The sequence below is a fragment of the Microtus oregoni genome, unplaced genomic scaffold, assembly GCF_018167655.1.
Source record: "Microtus oregoni isolate MIOR12 unplaced genomic scaffold, Mior012 000008F_ref0000371, whole genome shotgun sequence".
NCBI lineage: Eukaryota > Metazoa > Chordata > Mammalia > Rodentia > Cricetidae > Microtus > Microtus oregoni.
In genome coordinates, this window is record NW_024543067.1 from 19,379,188 (window position 1) to 19,395,874 (window position 16,687).

Below are 16,687 nucleotides of genomic sequence, written 5' to 3' on the forward strand. Positions count from 1 at the left end.
TGTTTTCGTGCTCCTACAAGGTGTAGCAGATGGTTGTTAGTTAAATTCAGATTACTCATTCTGCTTGCTGCTTTTAATCAATTAAATGTCTAAGCCATCCTTTCTAAGCCTCTATGGAAAAACATGTTTTTGCCATGTGCAGTTTGTCCTTGTGAATGTATATGGCTTGAACTCATGAGAACTTTATTCATGGGACCTTTCTTAACCCTCGGTATAAACAGTCTGAGGCAATGAATGAAGCCAGCTAAGGTCTTTAGCTTTAGTCTACCTTACTTATCACCTTCATTACCCCTGGTCCCACTGCCTCTACAGTGGTGACCTTTAAGAATGGTAAGATTTCAAAAATCTCCATTGAAACGTAAACTTGAACATGTGGATTTTCAACCTATGATTCCCATGTGCTGAAGAAAAAGTACGTGTGACCATGCCCAGTATTCGTGGAATTTGGATGGAATGTATGTAACATGATAAAGACTTTAAATTCAAATGGAATAAGAAATGATTATTATAAGACAGTTATCTGGATTTGTTTATCATCAACACTATCAAAGAAGTCTATCTTTAGTACAAATATCATTAGTAAGGACATAAATAGGTACTTTTATGCTCATATTCGCACAAAAAAAAACACTGTTTACCTTTGATGGGGAAACAAACTGGACACATTCCAGCCATTCGGATAAAAAGGGTTTTCCGCACAGTGCACACCGCCTTGCCTTGGAGAGTTTGTCTTCGGTCTCTGGATAACGCTCTATGGCATTCATAATCAAAGGATTCTTTTCGTCTAACTGATCGAGGACAAATCTTGCTGCTATTTCCTGAATTGAAAAAAAAAATGTTCTTCAAATTAATTCAAAATTTATATATTAAAGTAATTCCTATTTAATTCAAAAATCATGTCTAATTCCTTATTGTTTATTAATCTAAGATTCGAAAACACATATACATTGCATGAGGCTGCCATTGTAAAAAAAAATTTATCTTTCACAAATGTAGGATAAGTGGGTACCTTCCACCATATTTATATCCCTTACAAATAGGGCTCCAAGTCATAATAAATTTACATGATCTGTTTAATAAAATTAGCTGTCATTTTGCTCAGGTTTTGTACCTTTAATTATGATAAACAGGGACTACACACATATGCAAACTGGACTCAGAAAGATTCAGTCATATTCACTGAGATATAAGTTCACAGCCCAGTCAACTCTGCATCCCTTAAGGAGCATTGGCATCTGTGAGCCAAGCCCTACTTTCAATCTGCATTAAACTTAGTCATGTTGATTCAGACTTTGTTCAACAAAATAATAAATAATACAAAAGCAAAGAAGGAAAAGAAGTTGCCTTTCACCAGTATCTTCAGCTTCATCATCTTAATATAAAACACAGAATATGATGATACAATTTAATCTTCACTGACCCAGCAAAGAAAACAAACATTTGCCTAACTCCCCCAAAGCACCTACATCCAGTATTGCCAGCATGGCATAAACAATGCTTATGATTATGAAGCAACATATGTTTATATAGCATGAAGTCCCTCCTACACAAACACTGATTGAAATTTAAATCATGGATGGGGACAGTTGACATGGGACTTATTTTCCTGCCCAAAATGAAGGTTTTCTAATAGTCCATATCAGGCTCTGATCGTCATTTAAATACATATGATTATGTATATAAAAATCTCTCCCTAATTCATGCTACTTTAAGTCTTTAAAATTTTCAAGGAATTCCCATGAATTGGTGCGGGCCTGCTCCTTGCTGTGCCCATGCTTCTCAGTCAACGACCATCATTGCACAGCGAAGCACCTTGGGCGCATGCTCCTTGTGTGACTCATCCTTCACCAGACAGCCTTCTGAGTGAGGGGAAATATACCTGCTCAGTGCATGCTCCTTGTGACACTCATCCTTCACCAGACAGCCATCTGAGCGGGGAAATATACCTGCTCAGTGCATGCTCCTTGTGACACTCATCCTTCACCAGACAGCCTTCTGAGTGAGGGGAAATACACCTGCTCAGTGCATGTTCCTTGTGAGACTCATCCTTCACCAGACAGCCTTCTGAGTGGGAAAATATACCTGCTCAGCGCATGCTCCTTGTGACACTCATCCTTCACCAGACAGCCTTCTGAGCGGGGAATGGCCCTCTCAGCAGAAGGAAGAAGTCTGGAAGCACTATTGTGACTCCAACCATCAGATACTTAGTGTCACCTTTTCTCTGACTGTTTTCACAGAACATGGTTTGTGATTCAAAACAAAATGCTTATTTTAGAGGTATATATTAGCTAATTAAACAAATTGGGAGGATAGTCCTTAGTATGCTGAAAATACACAGACAAGGGTTCACTTTCCAAGCAGAAATGGAAGAATTTTCTTAAACATACAGACGTATAATTCATACAGACTACTTTTAACATTTATGATTTCTGGACCCATGAGTGTTGATTTCAATATATCACTTGACGGCTAATATATTAGTCATTATTTATATTCTTTTTGAAGCAAAAATATTACTTTGGAAGAATAATATACGTTATCAAAACTTAAATTTTTTTCTTGGAATGTAAATATACACAAAGCAAGATAACTGTTGATGTAACCAATACTATCTTTTTTTTCTTTTTTAGTTTTCTTTTCTTCTGAGACAGAGTTTCTCTGTGTAGCCCTGGACATCCTGGAATTTGTTCTGTAGATCAGACTGGACTCAAACTCAGAGATCCACCTGCCTCTGCCTCCCAAGTAGTAAGATTAAAAACACGTGCCGCCACCACCTGGTTAACAGTATCTTTTAGGACACCTCTTACAGAAAAATTGTGTGAATTTTCTGAAACTATACCAACTAAATATGAGATCATCCCAGTGTTATTTTAAATCTAAGAAATCTTTTACAAATAAGTAAGTTGTTTATTTTCAATCAGTTGTATGCTATTTTGTTAGAATATTTTATATAGGTCATGTGATATTCCTATTTCTAATCCACTATAAATTGAAAGCATATTCATGTGTATAAATTTTCTTACATACAGTCATTTGAACTATAATAGTATATAACCACAAATTATAAACTATAAAAAGAAGTACAAATCCTTAGGAGGAAGGATAGATTGGAAATAACGTGGAATGAGCTGCTATCGTGAGCACAGGAGGCAGGACACACAGCATCCTAAGCAAAGGCTCTGGCTCTGTTATTTGCAGAATTTCACACACTGGCTCAATAAGGCATTTGCTGCTTGGCCTTATTTGGACAAATTCTTAATTCACCTGGTCCCAAATATCTCATGTGCAAAATGAGAGCTTTTCCAGCACTGTGACAGAGATGATAGAGCTATAATAGCAAAGCACTGAGCCTGCATCTGCTGATGCACTAAATTGTCAGGATTGGGTTCTAGTTAGTGAATTTCTGAGGTGAGGAAGGTTCTCAAACCTTTTGTTGGTACTGCCAGCTACAGTGCATGCCTAACCTTCACTTCACTTTTAATTGTAACATAGTCTCACTAAGTTATTCAAGCTTGCTTAGAAATCACTTGGTACCTCAGGCCTTGAACTTGGGATGCTTCTGCCCTTAGCCTTCCATGTAGCTAGGATTTCGGACCTAAACAACAATGTATCTTTTAGAAATTCTCTACTAAGGCAGATACAGTTTCAAAGCCCTATGAACCACTGAAACCCAAAGGAATTTAATTGCTAATAGTAACCAAATGTCTACTAGAAATGCCTTTGAGTCCAAATATATTGTCAGCTTGAGCCACCATTCTGAGAAAAAAAATTATAGCAGGACTTTCAAAACTGCCTAAATCATTTATATGAGCAAAACTAATCATTTCTACTGTGTAATCTATTATATATATATATATATATATATATATATATATACATATACATGCATATACTCATTATGAATATAGCATTAAATTAACTCTAAACTCTTGGACCTTACAGTTTAAAAATTAAAAGGAAATGTTCTAATCTTCTTATGATACCACATCAGATTAAATATTCTTGCAGCCTCCTCCACAACCAAGAATCTCTTGTGCTCGAGCCCAGGACAATAAGCTTACCTTTCTGCACCCCAGCTGTTAGCAACACTGTAAGGTGGGGTCTGGAGGCCAACTGGAGAAGTTGGCATCAAGTCCAGCATGAACTCTGCCACTATGAACAAGTTAGCCTCTCCGGGTCTTAGTTTCTCTATCCATAAAAGGAGGTGCAATAAAGACACCTACCTCTTGATGGTAATCAAACAGCTTGTGTTCATAAGCACAGTACCTGCCCATAGAAACCTTAAAATAAGTAGTAGCTAGAATTATTACTCGGATATGCTTGATGCAGGAGAAAAAAAAGAACAAGTTATTGGGGCTTAAATGAGATACGGCAGTTTTAAATGTTTGATCAATTTAAGTTTCCCACACATGAGCAGGAAATAATGCCGCTTTTGGAACAATCTCCAGTAGAAAATTTGAAAAGAGCTGACTTTCAAAGAAAGCAGTTCTTACACCCTACTATTTTATTCATTGAGATACCATGGACATGAGAGCAATTCTCTGTGACTACAGTCGGTTTAGCCTCATTTGTAAAGACAAAATTGGGTGAGTATTAATGATCTAAACATCTAACAATGAGAAAACAGTTAAAACATTATGATGCAACAAAATAACATATGTTATCTAAAAAGATATCTTAATGTTTTTAATCTGATTAAAAAGACATTCACAATAATTGGAGTAAAAACCTGAATCTCTAAGTAGCATATAAAGTATTAATTCATCTTAAATTTAAAATATATTCTAAATGTACAAGATAGTCAGAGTGGAGAGTAGTGACACCTAATTAGATTTCTGTATTCTTTTCACCGTCATTGGCTTCTTTCTATTCATGCATCTATATTGCTTTCATGATAAGAAAACAATTTTTAAAGCATTATAACTAAATCTATGTTCTTGTATGTTCAGCCTTAGATTCAAATAAGTCTGGTAAATCAAAATTTGTGATAGAGAATCATATTCAACTCTAGAGAACCTGTGGGTTTTATCTTGTCTGGCAGTAAAGGCATCTTTCAACATGTTTCCCTAGTACTTCTTTTGATATCATTAACTAGTTTCACCAAACTGAACTCTGTGATTTCCGGATCACAACCATGCACAAGTAGAAATGAAACAGAAGCAGAAAAGAGCCCACTGGCAGCAAAAAGATGCTTAGAAGGCTAAAGTAAAAGTAAATTCCTCTTTTCTTTTCATCCAATGAAAAACGTTCCAGACATTAAGGGCAACATTGAATAATTGGGACCTACTTAAACTGAGAAGCTTCTGTAAAGCAAAGGACATAGTCAATAAGACACAAAGGCAACCTACTGATTGGGAGAAGATCTTCACCAACCCCACAACAGACAAAGGTCTGATCTCCAAAATATATAAGGAACTCAAGAAACTAGACTTTAAAATGCTAATTAACCCAATTAAAAAATGGGGCACTGAACTGAACAGAGAATTCTCAGCAGAGGAAGTTCAAATGGCCAAAAGACACTTAAAGTCGTGCTCAACTTCCTTAGCAATCAGGGAAATGCAAATCAAAACAACTTTGAGATATCATCTTACACCTGTCAGAATGGCTAAAGTCAAAAACACCAAGGATAACCTTTGCTGGAGAGGCTGTGGAGGAACGGGTACCCTCATCCATTGCTGGTGGGAATGCCATCTTGTGCAACCACTGTGGAAGTCAGTGTTTCGGTTTCTCAGGAAATTCGGGATCAACTTACCCCTGGACCCAGCAATACCACTCCTGGGAATATACCCAAGAGATGCTCTATCATATGACAAAAGCATTTGTTCAACTATGTTCATAGCTGTATTATTTGTAATAGCCAGAACCTGGAAACAACCTAGATGCCCTTCAATGGAAGAATGGATGAAGAAAGTATGGAATATATACACGCTAGAGTACTACGCTGCGGTAAAAAACAATGACTTCTCGAATTTTGCAGGCAAATGGATGGAAATAGAAAACACTATCCTGAGTGAGGTGTCCCAGACCCAAAAAGATGAACATGGGATGTACTCGCTCATAATTGGTTTCTAGCCATAAATTAGCGCCACGGAGTCTACAATAGGTGAACCTAAAGAAGCTAAGTAAGAAGAACCTTCATCTGGTGATGGATGGAGACAGAGACAGACCCACACTGGAGCACTGGACTGAGCTCCCAAGGTCCCAATGAGGAGCAGAAGGAGGGAGAACATGAGCAAAGAAGTCGGGACCACGAGGCGTGCACCCACCCACTGAGACAGTGGAGCTGATCTACTGGGAGCTCACCAAGGCCAGCTGGACTGTGACCGAAAAAGCATGGGATAAAACCGGACTCTCTGAACATGGCGAACAATGAGGGCTGATGAGACGCCAAGGACAATGGCACGGGGTTTTGATCCTACTTAATGTGCTGGCTTTGTGGAAGCCTAGCCAGTTTGGATGTTCACCTTCCTAGATATGGACGGAGGGGGGAGGACCTAGGACTTACCACAGGGCAGGGAACCTGGACTGCTCTGTGGACTGGAGAGGGAGGGGGAGAGGAGTGGGGGGAGGGGTAGAAGGGTGGGAGGAGGGGGAGAAGGGTGGGAGGAGGGGGAGGGAAATGGGAGGCTGGGAGGAGGTGGAAACTTGTTTTTTGTTTATGTTTTTTTTTCTTCTTTTCTTAATAAAAAAAAATTATTTAAAAAAAAAAAAAAGAAAAAAAAAAAAAAAACAGAGAAACATAAAAAAAAAAAAAAAAAAAAAAAAAAGAAAAACGTTCACTTCTCTGTGTCAAGTCAGTCTGAAAATCAGACAGATTGCTCTGAATTCTGTGATCAAGTCAAAAATGACGTGAAGAATCCACATTCTTAATGGACCAGTGCTACATATCTGCTGAATTGTCAGGAATGCTTTACGTCTTAAACCATGCGTATGAGTCACCCGTAGAGTCCAGACGTCTTTAGGTTGTGTGGCGGTGATTGGCCGCTTCAGGAAGAGTGGGTTTCCCTCACAGTAGAACTCCCTCAGTTTTAGATTCTGAAACTGCAAACAAAACAACAGACTTTACTTCTAAAGGCTGATTATAGTTTAGGATGTGCATACTATGCTAGTATTTTAACAATAGTAGATATTCTACTTGTTAGGAGCATTACGAGGTTTACCAATGGCGTGAATAGCCATGATCTAAGAAGACACTGCTCATATCTCCCATACTGAATAGCTAAGGAAGCCTGTTTAGGGTCACAGAAAGAGTCAGCAGCAGAAGAAGCTTTACTAAGTCAAATTCTGGAAACATTTGTAAATCTGTGTTAGGAAAAACCAAGCATGATGAAAACATTCTAAAACATGCCATATTGAACATATCAATGACTTTCTGAAAGTCAATTCATGTTTAACAAAGATAAGAGAAGCACAGAAACCTCAAAATCTCATTTTAAACTATTATAAACAGAAAAATGAAAATAAATAGCTGTGGCTATGTGTCAGTAGTACAGGACTGCATAGTACATGCAAAATCCTGAGACTAAGCAAAATAAAACAGCATGAAGCAGTGGGAAAATGGACAGTTGGCAGTGATACTTAACCCATGACGGAAATCCAAATCCTACTAGAATCTGCCAGTTAAACAGCAAATAAGGAATACCACTGTCTTCATATTCTGCTTAGCATGCCTCTGTGGGACCTATACAACTGCTGATACAGCTGAAATCACATGAGGGGCTACTTCTCTGAGACTAAATTCCTAGTGGAAAAAAAAGCAAGAAAACAAGAGCATAGCTTTCAGAGGTCTGCTAGAAAATATAAAGTCAACGAAGAGAGAGAAGGGAAGAGGGGCAGTGCTGAGCTTGGGGGTGAGTGGGGGGAACTGAGGGGAGAGAGCGATGATAATGATGTGTGTCAATTCTAAATATGGCTGATTCAATTCACTGACTGTGGAGTAAGACAGATATGAAAAATCAGCTCTTGTGAGCCACAATAAGCTGGCCTAGTCACACCACAGCATCTCACAGAAGTTATGAAGAACTAGAGATTTGCCATTTCAGCCAAGGATTTGAAAGAGCAATGATTAGTCTAAAAATAATTGACTTATGACATACTTTGGGGCATTATGATATTAGATTTACAAATTTACAGTAAAGCTTATATAACATATATACAATTTTTAAATGAAGAACTCAAGGCTACTTTGAATTGTCCTCTTCCCTGACCCAGATACTCCCCACCTCAGCCTTGAAGGATGTTTCCTCTTGGGTAGATTATTAGAATAGTAATCTGGAATTAGTACAAGTTTTTGTTCCTAAGCAAGTTTTTAAAATTAATATATGATTATAATGCAACCCTGGTTGAGATGTTAATGATTCCCTTTTATTCAGAATATATTCAAAAGTCCTAACATGTAATATTTGACTCCCTTCAGCCTTCTTCCCCAAGGTAACCTGGTGAGCACTCCTCACACCGAGGCTTTTAGACATTTCACACCAGCTCTGTCTTACTTGTTGTGACTCTCCAGTTGTGTGTTCCACCCGCCTAAGACTAAAACATCACCTATCTGTGTGTCCCCAGCCTTCACTCCATGTCCTTATTTGTTGTGACTCTCCAGTTGTGTGTTCCACCCGCCTAAGATTAAAACATCACCTATCTGTGTCCCCAGCCTTCACTCCATGTCCTTGCCCTGTGCATAAGTCAGCCCTATAAAGAGCAGGGACAGCCACTATAGAAAACTCCCCAGGCTTTGTTGCCTTTAAGAATGATGTCTTAAATAACAGCCTACTGCAGGCTCTAAAGGCGGTGTCAAATACACAGTAATTATTGATTACGTGGTAATTGATTACTGATACTCAGTAAACAACTGATATATAAATGAATAGCAAAGAAATACAGGCTTTCAAGATTTGCAGTCCTTGCTCAGAGTTGGTAAATGAAGACGGGGACTCCGGCAAGCGACAAGCTGCAGCAGCACTGTTCATGTCCGCCAAGTCCTGCCGTCACTTCAGACTGGCCTGACGTCACTGGGGGCTCAGCAGGGACAGAGTGCAGAAACAGTTTAAACAAAAGTGGGAGAAAAGAAGGCTGAGGCTTCACATGGACTCAAAGATAGAATTGATAAGCAATCTTAAATCACTATGAGCTCTTCAGACCATCCCGGCGCTCCTGGGGCTACGTTGCAATAAGATCTAGGATTTCTTAATAGACTCAGGATAGAGAAGGATAAAATTTTAAATACAGGAACTATGACATCCAACAATTAGACCCAAGGAACAATTCTTTTTTAAAGAATGAGTAAGATTTAGCAGCTAATGGAAAATTAAACACAGAATAATATGCCTGATTTATATTATATATTATATATATATTTGATTATATATAATCAAAAGTGTAGGGTGATGTGGCTGATGACATCATTTATGCATAAGGAATCCCAGAAAAGTCTATACTGAAACCCCTCTCTCACACCTTCCATAAGTAGTAGAAGGAAAAACAGGCAGAGAGTAATGTAAAGTCTTAATTTTTCATATCTGCCAAATATATGCCCCAAGAGAGGATCCTGAGAGAGAGTAAAGGGAGGAGGCTAAGAGCCAAGCCTGGCAGAAAGGAAACATCTGCATTTGCACATAGCGAGGGCAGGGAGGAGACTTTCTTCAGACCACAGAGATGCTGCTCAAAGTGCCGAAGCCCAGTTTCTCCCTGGGCTTCAATATTGTGGGCCTTGAAGAGTACACAGTAATTTAATACAGTTTATCAGTTTTGTCTTTGAGACACTCCCATAGTGTTTTCAGCAATCTCTCTCAACAGCACTGAAGCAGTAATTGCTACTGAAGGCCTGCTTCCATCACTGCACAGGCTCCAATCACAGGCCTTCTTCAGACCCCACTTTAGCCCTTGAACTACCCGAGAACTAAGAGCTCTACTCCCTCTCTGCGCTATCAATGCGCTCACAAAGGTATTTAGATCACCATTCCTTCCTCAGAACTGTCTGGCAGCAACCCACGTCACTAGAAATCACTCATGGCCTTCTGGCTGTCACTATGTGTACCCTCAGCCCTTATGTACTGGGCTTTGCTTTTACTCTTTCTGTATTTCTTCTCCCTCCACTGTGCTAAGATTGTTTTTTTTTCCTAAGCATTTCCCCCTTTTTGTGACACTTTGGCCCCAAAGTTATCCACTCCTTCAAGATAAGAATATATGGAAAAAGGTCTTAATACTTTGAAAAAGGAAACTTCTTTTTGTTCTCAAATGGAAAAACCAAACAAGTTCTCACTAATCTGGCAAAGAACAAGAGTGTCTTCTCCTATGGGCCTTAACCGTGGAAAATTATTCAAGAGATAGAGCAGCTGAAAGAGTTTGCATCGTAAGAACTGAATGTGTGCATTCTCTTTCCTGTCAAAATGCAAAGAACAAAGTTTAGAGCATCTACTGCCACAGTGAAAAAAAAAAAGATTAGGGAAACATCTTTGAAAAAATTAAGTGTCAGGGAAAAGCCTGAAAGCTCTTCCTGTGAGAGAACAGCTCTTCCGGGAGGTCATCCAAAAGCAACACTGGGAATGAGAACAGATGTTTATGAGTAAAATGTACATCCCGGATTGAAAAGAGCATCTTTTACATGAACAATAGTATGGTCGCTTACATTGTGTGTCCAAATCCTCCTGCTCTCTTTCACTTCATCTGCCTCGAAAACCTAAGCCTGGGTCATCCAGGCTGCAGCCTCGCCTGTCCCTGCACGCAACTGAGCAGGTGTCCTTTGCAGGGCTGCTCCTCAGAGCTCGCAGATTGTCCATAAATTCATCACCACCACCTTCCAGGTGCCCTTAGTGGTCTCTGGAAAGCTTGCAGCAGCCAACACTGACTTTAATTACTCAGGGTTCTTTTCCCAACTATGACCTAGTTCTCCCCAGAGTCACATCCTCTTTCCACTTGATCTTCACCCAGGGTAATTTCATCCACACCTAGGACTGTCTTGTAGAAATAATTATAACTCCGCATCTTACAACCAACCGTACACTCAAACATCCACTAGGTTGAAGCACAATTAATAAAAACTCAGAGATAGAAATTGGGGCTCAACCTGAAGACCAGAAAAGCAAAGCAGCCAAACACTGGCTTTTACCTCCACCTCAATTCAAAAATGGCGATCCTGCCTCCAGGAATCTCAGAATGAAACCAAAGACTGAGAGCTGTCTCCTCCAGGCCTATAATCCTCTCTAATGCTGGGATTAAGGCTGGGCACCACTACTGCCTGGTTTCTATAGCAAAGTAGTATGGCTACTAGGATTAAAGGTGTGTGCCATTGCTGCCTGATCAGTAAGGCTGGTCTGTGTGGCTGTTTTACTTTTCTGGTCCTCCAGCAAGCTTTATTTATTAAAACACAAATAAAATGTCACTACATTAGTATGCATCAACTCCCCCGCTCCAGAGAGAAAATAGGGCCTTGTTGGTGTTGATCTTATGTTGCTTTCTATCTCAACTCATAGGAATCTCACATCATAAGTTATATCGCTGTAGTTGTTTTAATGAGATGCCCTATAAGTCTCTGGCATCTGAATATTTGATAACCAGTTGGTAGAGGTTTGAGGAAGAAGGAAGAAATTTTATGAAGTACAAATCTATTACATCTCCTCTTATTTGAAACCCTTGAGAGTCCTGTTCTCCTTGAAGTAAAGATAAAAATACCCAGGATACCCTGAAGACTTTCCCACAGCTTCATCCCATCTGGGCATAACAAGATATGGAGCTCCATTTAGTGCCAGAAGATACCCGGTCCTCCCACCCAAAGGCCTTGCTAGTGTTTCCCCTCCTCAGAACAAATCTCAGCTTGTCTACCACTTCTAGGAAGCCTTACCCAACCTGTCTAGACTGTACCTGACAGACCGGAGTCATCGACTGTGAATACACTGGTTTCAGGATATAAATCCATGGCACTAATTGTTTGGTATCTGTTTCATTACCACACTATAGCTCAGAGGGAGCAGAGACCCTGGCAGGCTTCTTTATCGTGTTTCTTCTTTCCCAGTGCATGGCTTGGCATACAATGTTAGACGTGTGAAATAAAGAAGGTAGACTTGGGGGTCGGTTGCCTTGTGTAAATTCCAGTTCCATACTTAGTACCTAGGAGACCTTGTGCTGTTTCTCAATGGATAAATAAAAGAGCAATAATAATAGGCTACTTGTATGGTAAGCGTGGTTACTAGGTAATATAATCTATGTAAAGTGCTCAGAACAATTTCTGTGATCAAATAAATAAGCATAGAAAGCAGTGAGCAAACACTGTAACTATTAAAAATTTCAGCATGTATTATCCATTTTACAGTGTATTATACTAAAAGGTAGTAGATAGTTATGGTATATATCAATACTCTTTAGAATTCATTCAAAATTCAAGCTAATCAAATTAATGATGCTCACAAAAGATCACAAGAAAATCATGCTAAAATATTCAATAAGGGGAGCAGTATGCAAAGTTACTTTTAAAGGGTCTATTTTAAAGGTATCTCATAAATATTAAAGCATAAATATGTTAAAATGTCAATTGTGACAGTGTGGTTTTCTAGTTGTTTGGTGTTTGTGTTAACTGGGAACTGAACTCGGGGCCACACACATGATAGGCAAGCATCATTAGCTCTGGGTGGTGTCAGCAGCCCCATCGTTCCTCATACAATGTTACATTTTCCGAATTTTTAAATGTATAATTTTTATAATCAAAAGAAAGACTCCCTTCTTCATTTTCATGTTGGAAAGTAGACCAAAATTTGGCCTGCTGGTATAAGAAAATAAATAAGTAGAACTTCTCCTGTAGCCAGGTGACAGTGGCGCACACCTTTAATCCCAGCACTCGGGAGGCAGAAGCATGTGGATCTCTGTGAGTTCGAGACCAGCCTGGTCTACAAGAGCTAGTTCCAGGACAGGCTCCAAAACCACAGAGAAACCCTATCTCGAAAAACAAAACAACAACAAAAACTTCCCTGTAAACTTCAACTTTCATTGTTTTGTTGGCTTTTGGGTTTGGTTTTGGGGGCTGGAGGGCTGTTCATTTGATTTTGGTTTTGGGTTTGGTTTTGGGGGCTGGAGGACTGTTCGTTTGCTCTGTGCTTTCTGAAAAGCCGTCAGCGTTCTCTACCTCTAAGTTCAAACTGGAGAGTAAAGCGAGACTCCCACTCAGGGCCTCCACAAACTCTCGTTAATGTCTGTATTCGGCCTTTCACACTATCTGCATATTTTAATTTCCCTTCGTGATTACCCCAGCTAATTTTACATGAGGCTCCACTCACTGGCTTGATGAAATGTCTCTATGTGTTTATTCTAGAAGAGGGACTTCAGCAGTAAGAGAGGGAGAGAAATACCATATCAGTGCTGTCTTCTTTGGTATTGAACATTCATATTCTACTTTTTAAAGGCTTCTTCTGTACATAACTTGATCAGTAATGACTTTTTAGTGATATACTTTATCCCTACAAACTATTTTTTTCTGAATAGTTCATGTTAAAAACCTAGCAATTGTTTTTCTCTGGCTGTTTAGTCATGAATTACTCAGTCTGTAATCTTAACTCATTCTATTCCACACTTGAGCCCCTATTTAAAAAGGCCTCATAATAATCATATTCCCAAATTATACTACTGAGAGTTTGAAAATGCTTCCTTTTCCCACTTCCTAATGAATTCACTGCATTCATAATTTGGCAGCCAATTGACTGGTTTCAAGGGTGGTCCTCAGGGGTATTTTCCTTTCTTTCCTTTTCTTGTCCTCCTGCTTTTTACACAAAGATCTTTAAAATATCATTTAATTTTTCTCTTTTCTTCTTTTTCCCTTCATTATTTTTCTGATATCACCCTCCAATATGAAACTCTTTGGTCTCTCCGATTACTAAGAACATCAGCACAAAACATCTGCAGGCTGTGGATGCTCTTACCTTACCCCAAACTCCGGCTTCTAAACTTCACACATCCCCCAATTCGTACTGTTACCCTTTTCCTTACTTCCCATGCCTTTTTTGAAGTTGCTCTGTCAGTCTAGAAAGCTCACACAACATGACGGAACACACTCTGTGCTGTCAGTGCGTGGTGGAGAATGTATACGATATATCAATTCTTTTCTACTTTAATGGGTTCTAATCTAAGAGGGTCTAATTGTCCTCCCTTGATGACATGCTGGGCACCACGACTTGCTTCTAATGAATACAATATAGCACCAGCAATGTGTACAACTTCAGAGATTAAACCATTGCAATTCCTCCTAGTCTTCTCATTCTTAGATCACCTACTCTGAAGGAAGCCAGCTGCCATGAATAGAGGACACTTACGCAGTACACATAGTAACAAACCTAGGTTTTGTGCCAAAAGCCTTTTGAAGGCACCATCTTGGAAACAGATTTTCCAGCCCCAGGCTGCAGTCCCAGATGACTTGATTCCAGCTCATGAACAACAGAACACACAGCTGACTCCTTTCAACTCTGCAATCAGCAGACCTCATGTAAAATCGTCCACACGTGCTGACTTAAGTGACTGCATCTTCTGGGGCATCGTCATAATGATGCACGAATAATCAAAACTCAGAGGGAGAAGTGGGGTTCAACCTGGAGATCTGGGGAAAGGAGGGGCCGTGTTTCAGCTTGCAGACAGAAATAACAAAGGTCTCTAGTCCTGAGCTCTTTTCAACACATTTACTCCTCCATCCACCGTATTTCAACACTGTTTTGCTCTATCACAGAAATATCATGAATTCATGGAATGATAAAGGGGGATGAGAAACAAAAAAATCTTTCATTCTAGAAGATGGCAAAGCCTACAATGTTTGCAAACAGGTGGGAATTCACAGAGAAAGCAACTAACATTCCATTTGAATTAATAAGATGCCACATTGCTCTGCATAGGAAAAGTAAATGGAAATAAAGCTAAAACTTTCCCTCATCTGAGACTTCTAGGCATGTTCAAAAATAATTATTCAAGCATAATTTTCAGTAAATAATCAAAGCTAATGAACCTTATAAGAAATGGTATGCTGAGTTGAATATCACTTTTGTAGCTAGCCATGACTGACAGGGGTGAATGAACCTGAACTAACAACAGAGAAGCCAAGTGTAACCAATATGTACCCCAAATATTCTCCTCCATTATTGCATTTATTAGGCTTAGACGTTAAAGTCTGCAATTGCCATGTTTAACAAGTAAAGCCCATTTAAAATGTAAATAGCAGCACAGTAGATTTGAAAAAGAACCAACAAGAAATTGCCTACTGAATAAAGTTGAGGGGGAACAAATAAACATTAAAAATTTTAAATATAACTAAAAGTAAATTATACAATTATAAAAATGAGGATAATATAGAACGAAACACGAAGAGGAAAAGAATGAAACAGAAGGGGGCTAAGATCCAAAGTAGAGACAAGGAAAAGTTGTAAAATAGATGAAATTAAATTATAGTCAGAGAAAAGTCTATGCTAGAAGGAAGAGGACTGCAAACTTATCTGAATAATGAAAAACATCATTTCCTAGTTGGGTTTCTATTGCTTTGGTACATGCCATAACCAAAAGGAACTGGGGTAGGAAAGGGCGCATTTGGCTGGCAGGTTATAGTCCGTCACCGAGAGAAGCCACGGTAGGAGCCGTAAGACCTGGAGATGGTACGTTGCCTACTGGCTCCCTCTGCATGCCGCCCAGAGCCACCTGTCCAGGAATGGCGCTGTCTACAGTGTTTGGGGCCTCCTGTATCAATCAAGAAAAGGCCCCCACAGACTTGCCAATGGATTAATACGATGGAGGCAATTCCTCAACTGATGTTTGTATCAAGCTGATAAAATCTCACCAGCACAAAATTCATCCATGCGTTTAAGCAGCCTAATAAATTCCAGGCAGGGAGAACAAAATGAAATAAACATATAGAAACATCATAATTGAAATTAATAATAAAACTATGAGAAAAATCTTAGAAGTTGCCAGGAAAAGAAAAACAGATGTGTTTTTCTCCTGAGGAGAAGCATCGTGCCTGTGCTTTGAGCCTGGACCAGGCAAGCAGCCTCTGGGCCTTGCAGTGAAAGCTAGGAAACCCTGGAGAGACGTGAAACGCTGACATGGTGCAAGCCAGCATGCTAATTTGGATCCTACACACAGTAAAGGTTATTCCTCAAGAATAAATCTAGGATTGACGTTAAAGCTGAGACAATGTAAACTCATTGCCAAGGAAAGACATGGAGGTGTTTGGAGCTGGAGGTAAACAGGATTCCTCTCTAAGACCAGAGATGGGGAGAAATGGTTGCGATGAAAAGGTTCAGTCTGAAGGCATCCCACCTTCATGTAGAACAAAGGCGGAAAGCCTGGGAGGTACAGACGCAGTTAGGATTCCCAACAGAACATTCTGAAACAAGGGTGGGAAAAGAAACTTGCGGACCTTACACTCCCCAGAAGTGTAAATTAATAATCCCCATAAAGCAAGGGAATTTTTAATGTGTAGTCAGTTATAACAGTAAAATTTTATAAAACTTTATTATTAAAATTGCCAAATGGAATTATAAAAATCTCCGTATCTTAAAAAGGAAAGAAAGAAAAGTGGGAAAGGAGCACAGAAGAAATAGAAATCAGAATAAGATGCTGATTAAGCCCAGATTAATTCAGCAATACATCAAGATGAACTAAATGCTTGCTACTGCTTGAAGACAGAGCCTTTTACAATGGCTGCTTTAAAGTGAATCTCTATGCCTGT

General features: G+C 39.3%; 1 protein-coding gene across 1 annotated transcript in view; it reads right to left on the reverse strand.

Moving 5' to 3' along the window:
• Lrrc69 (leucine rich repeat containing 69) overlaps positions 1 to 16,687 on the reverse strand; it is an 80,373-nt gene that overhangs the window by 23,995 nt on the left and 39,691 nt on the right. Inside the window, exons 6-7 of the mRNA XM_041656728.1 lie at positions 6,940 to 7,041; positions 639 to 818 (exon numbers count right to left, since the gene is read on the reverse strand). Of these exons, the coding sequence (XP_041512662.1) occupies positions 639 to 818; positions 6,940 to 7,041 (282 nt within the window). The remainder of the gene's footprint in view (positions 1 to 638; positions 819 to 6,939; positions 7,042 to 16,687) is intronic.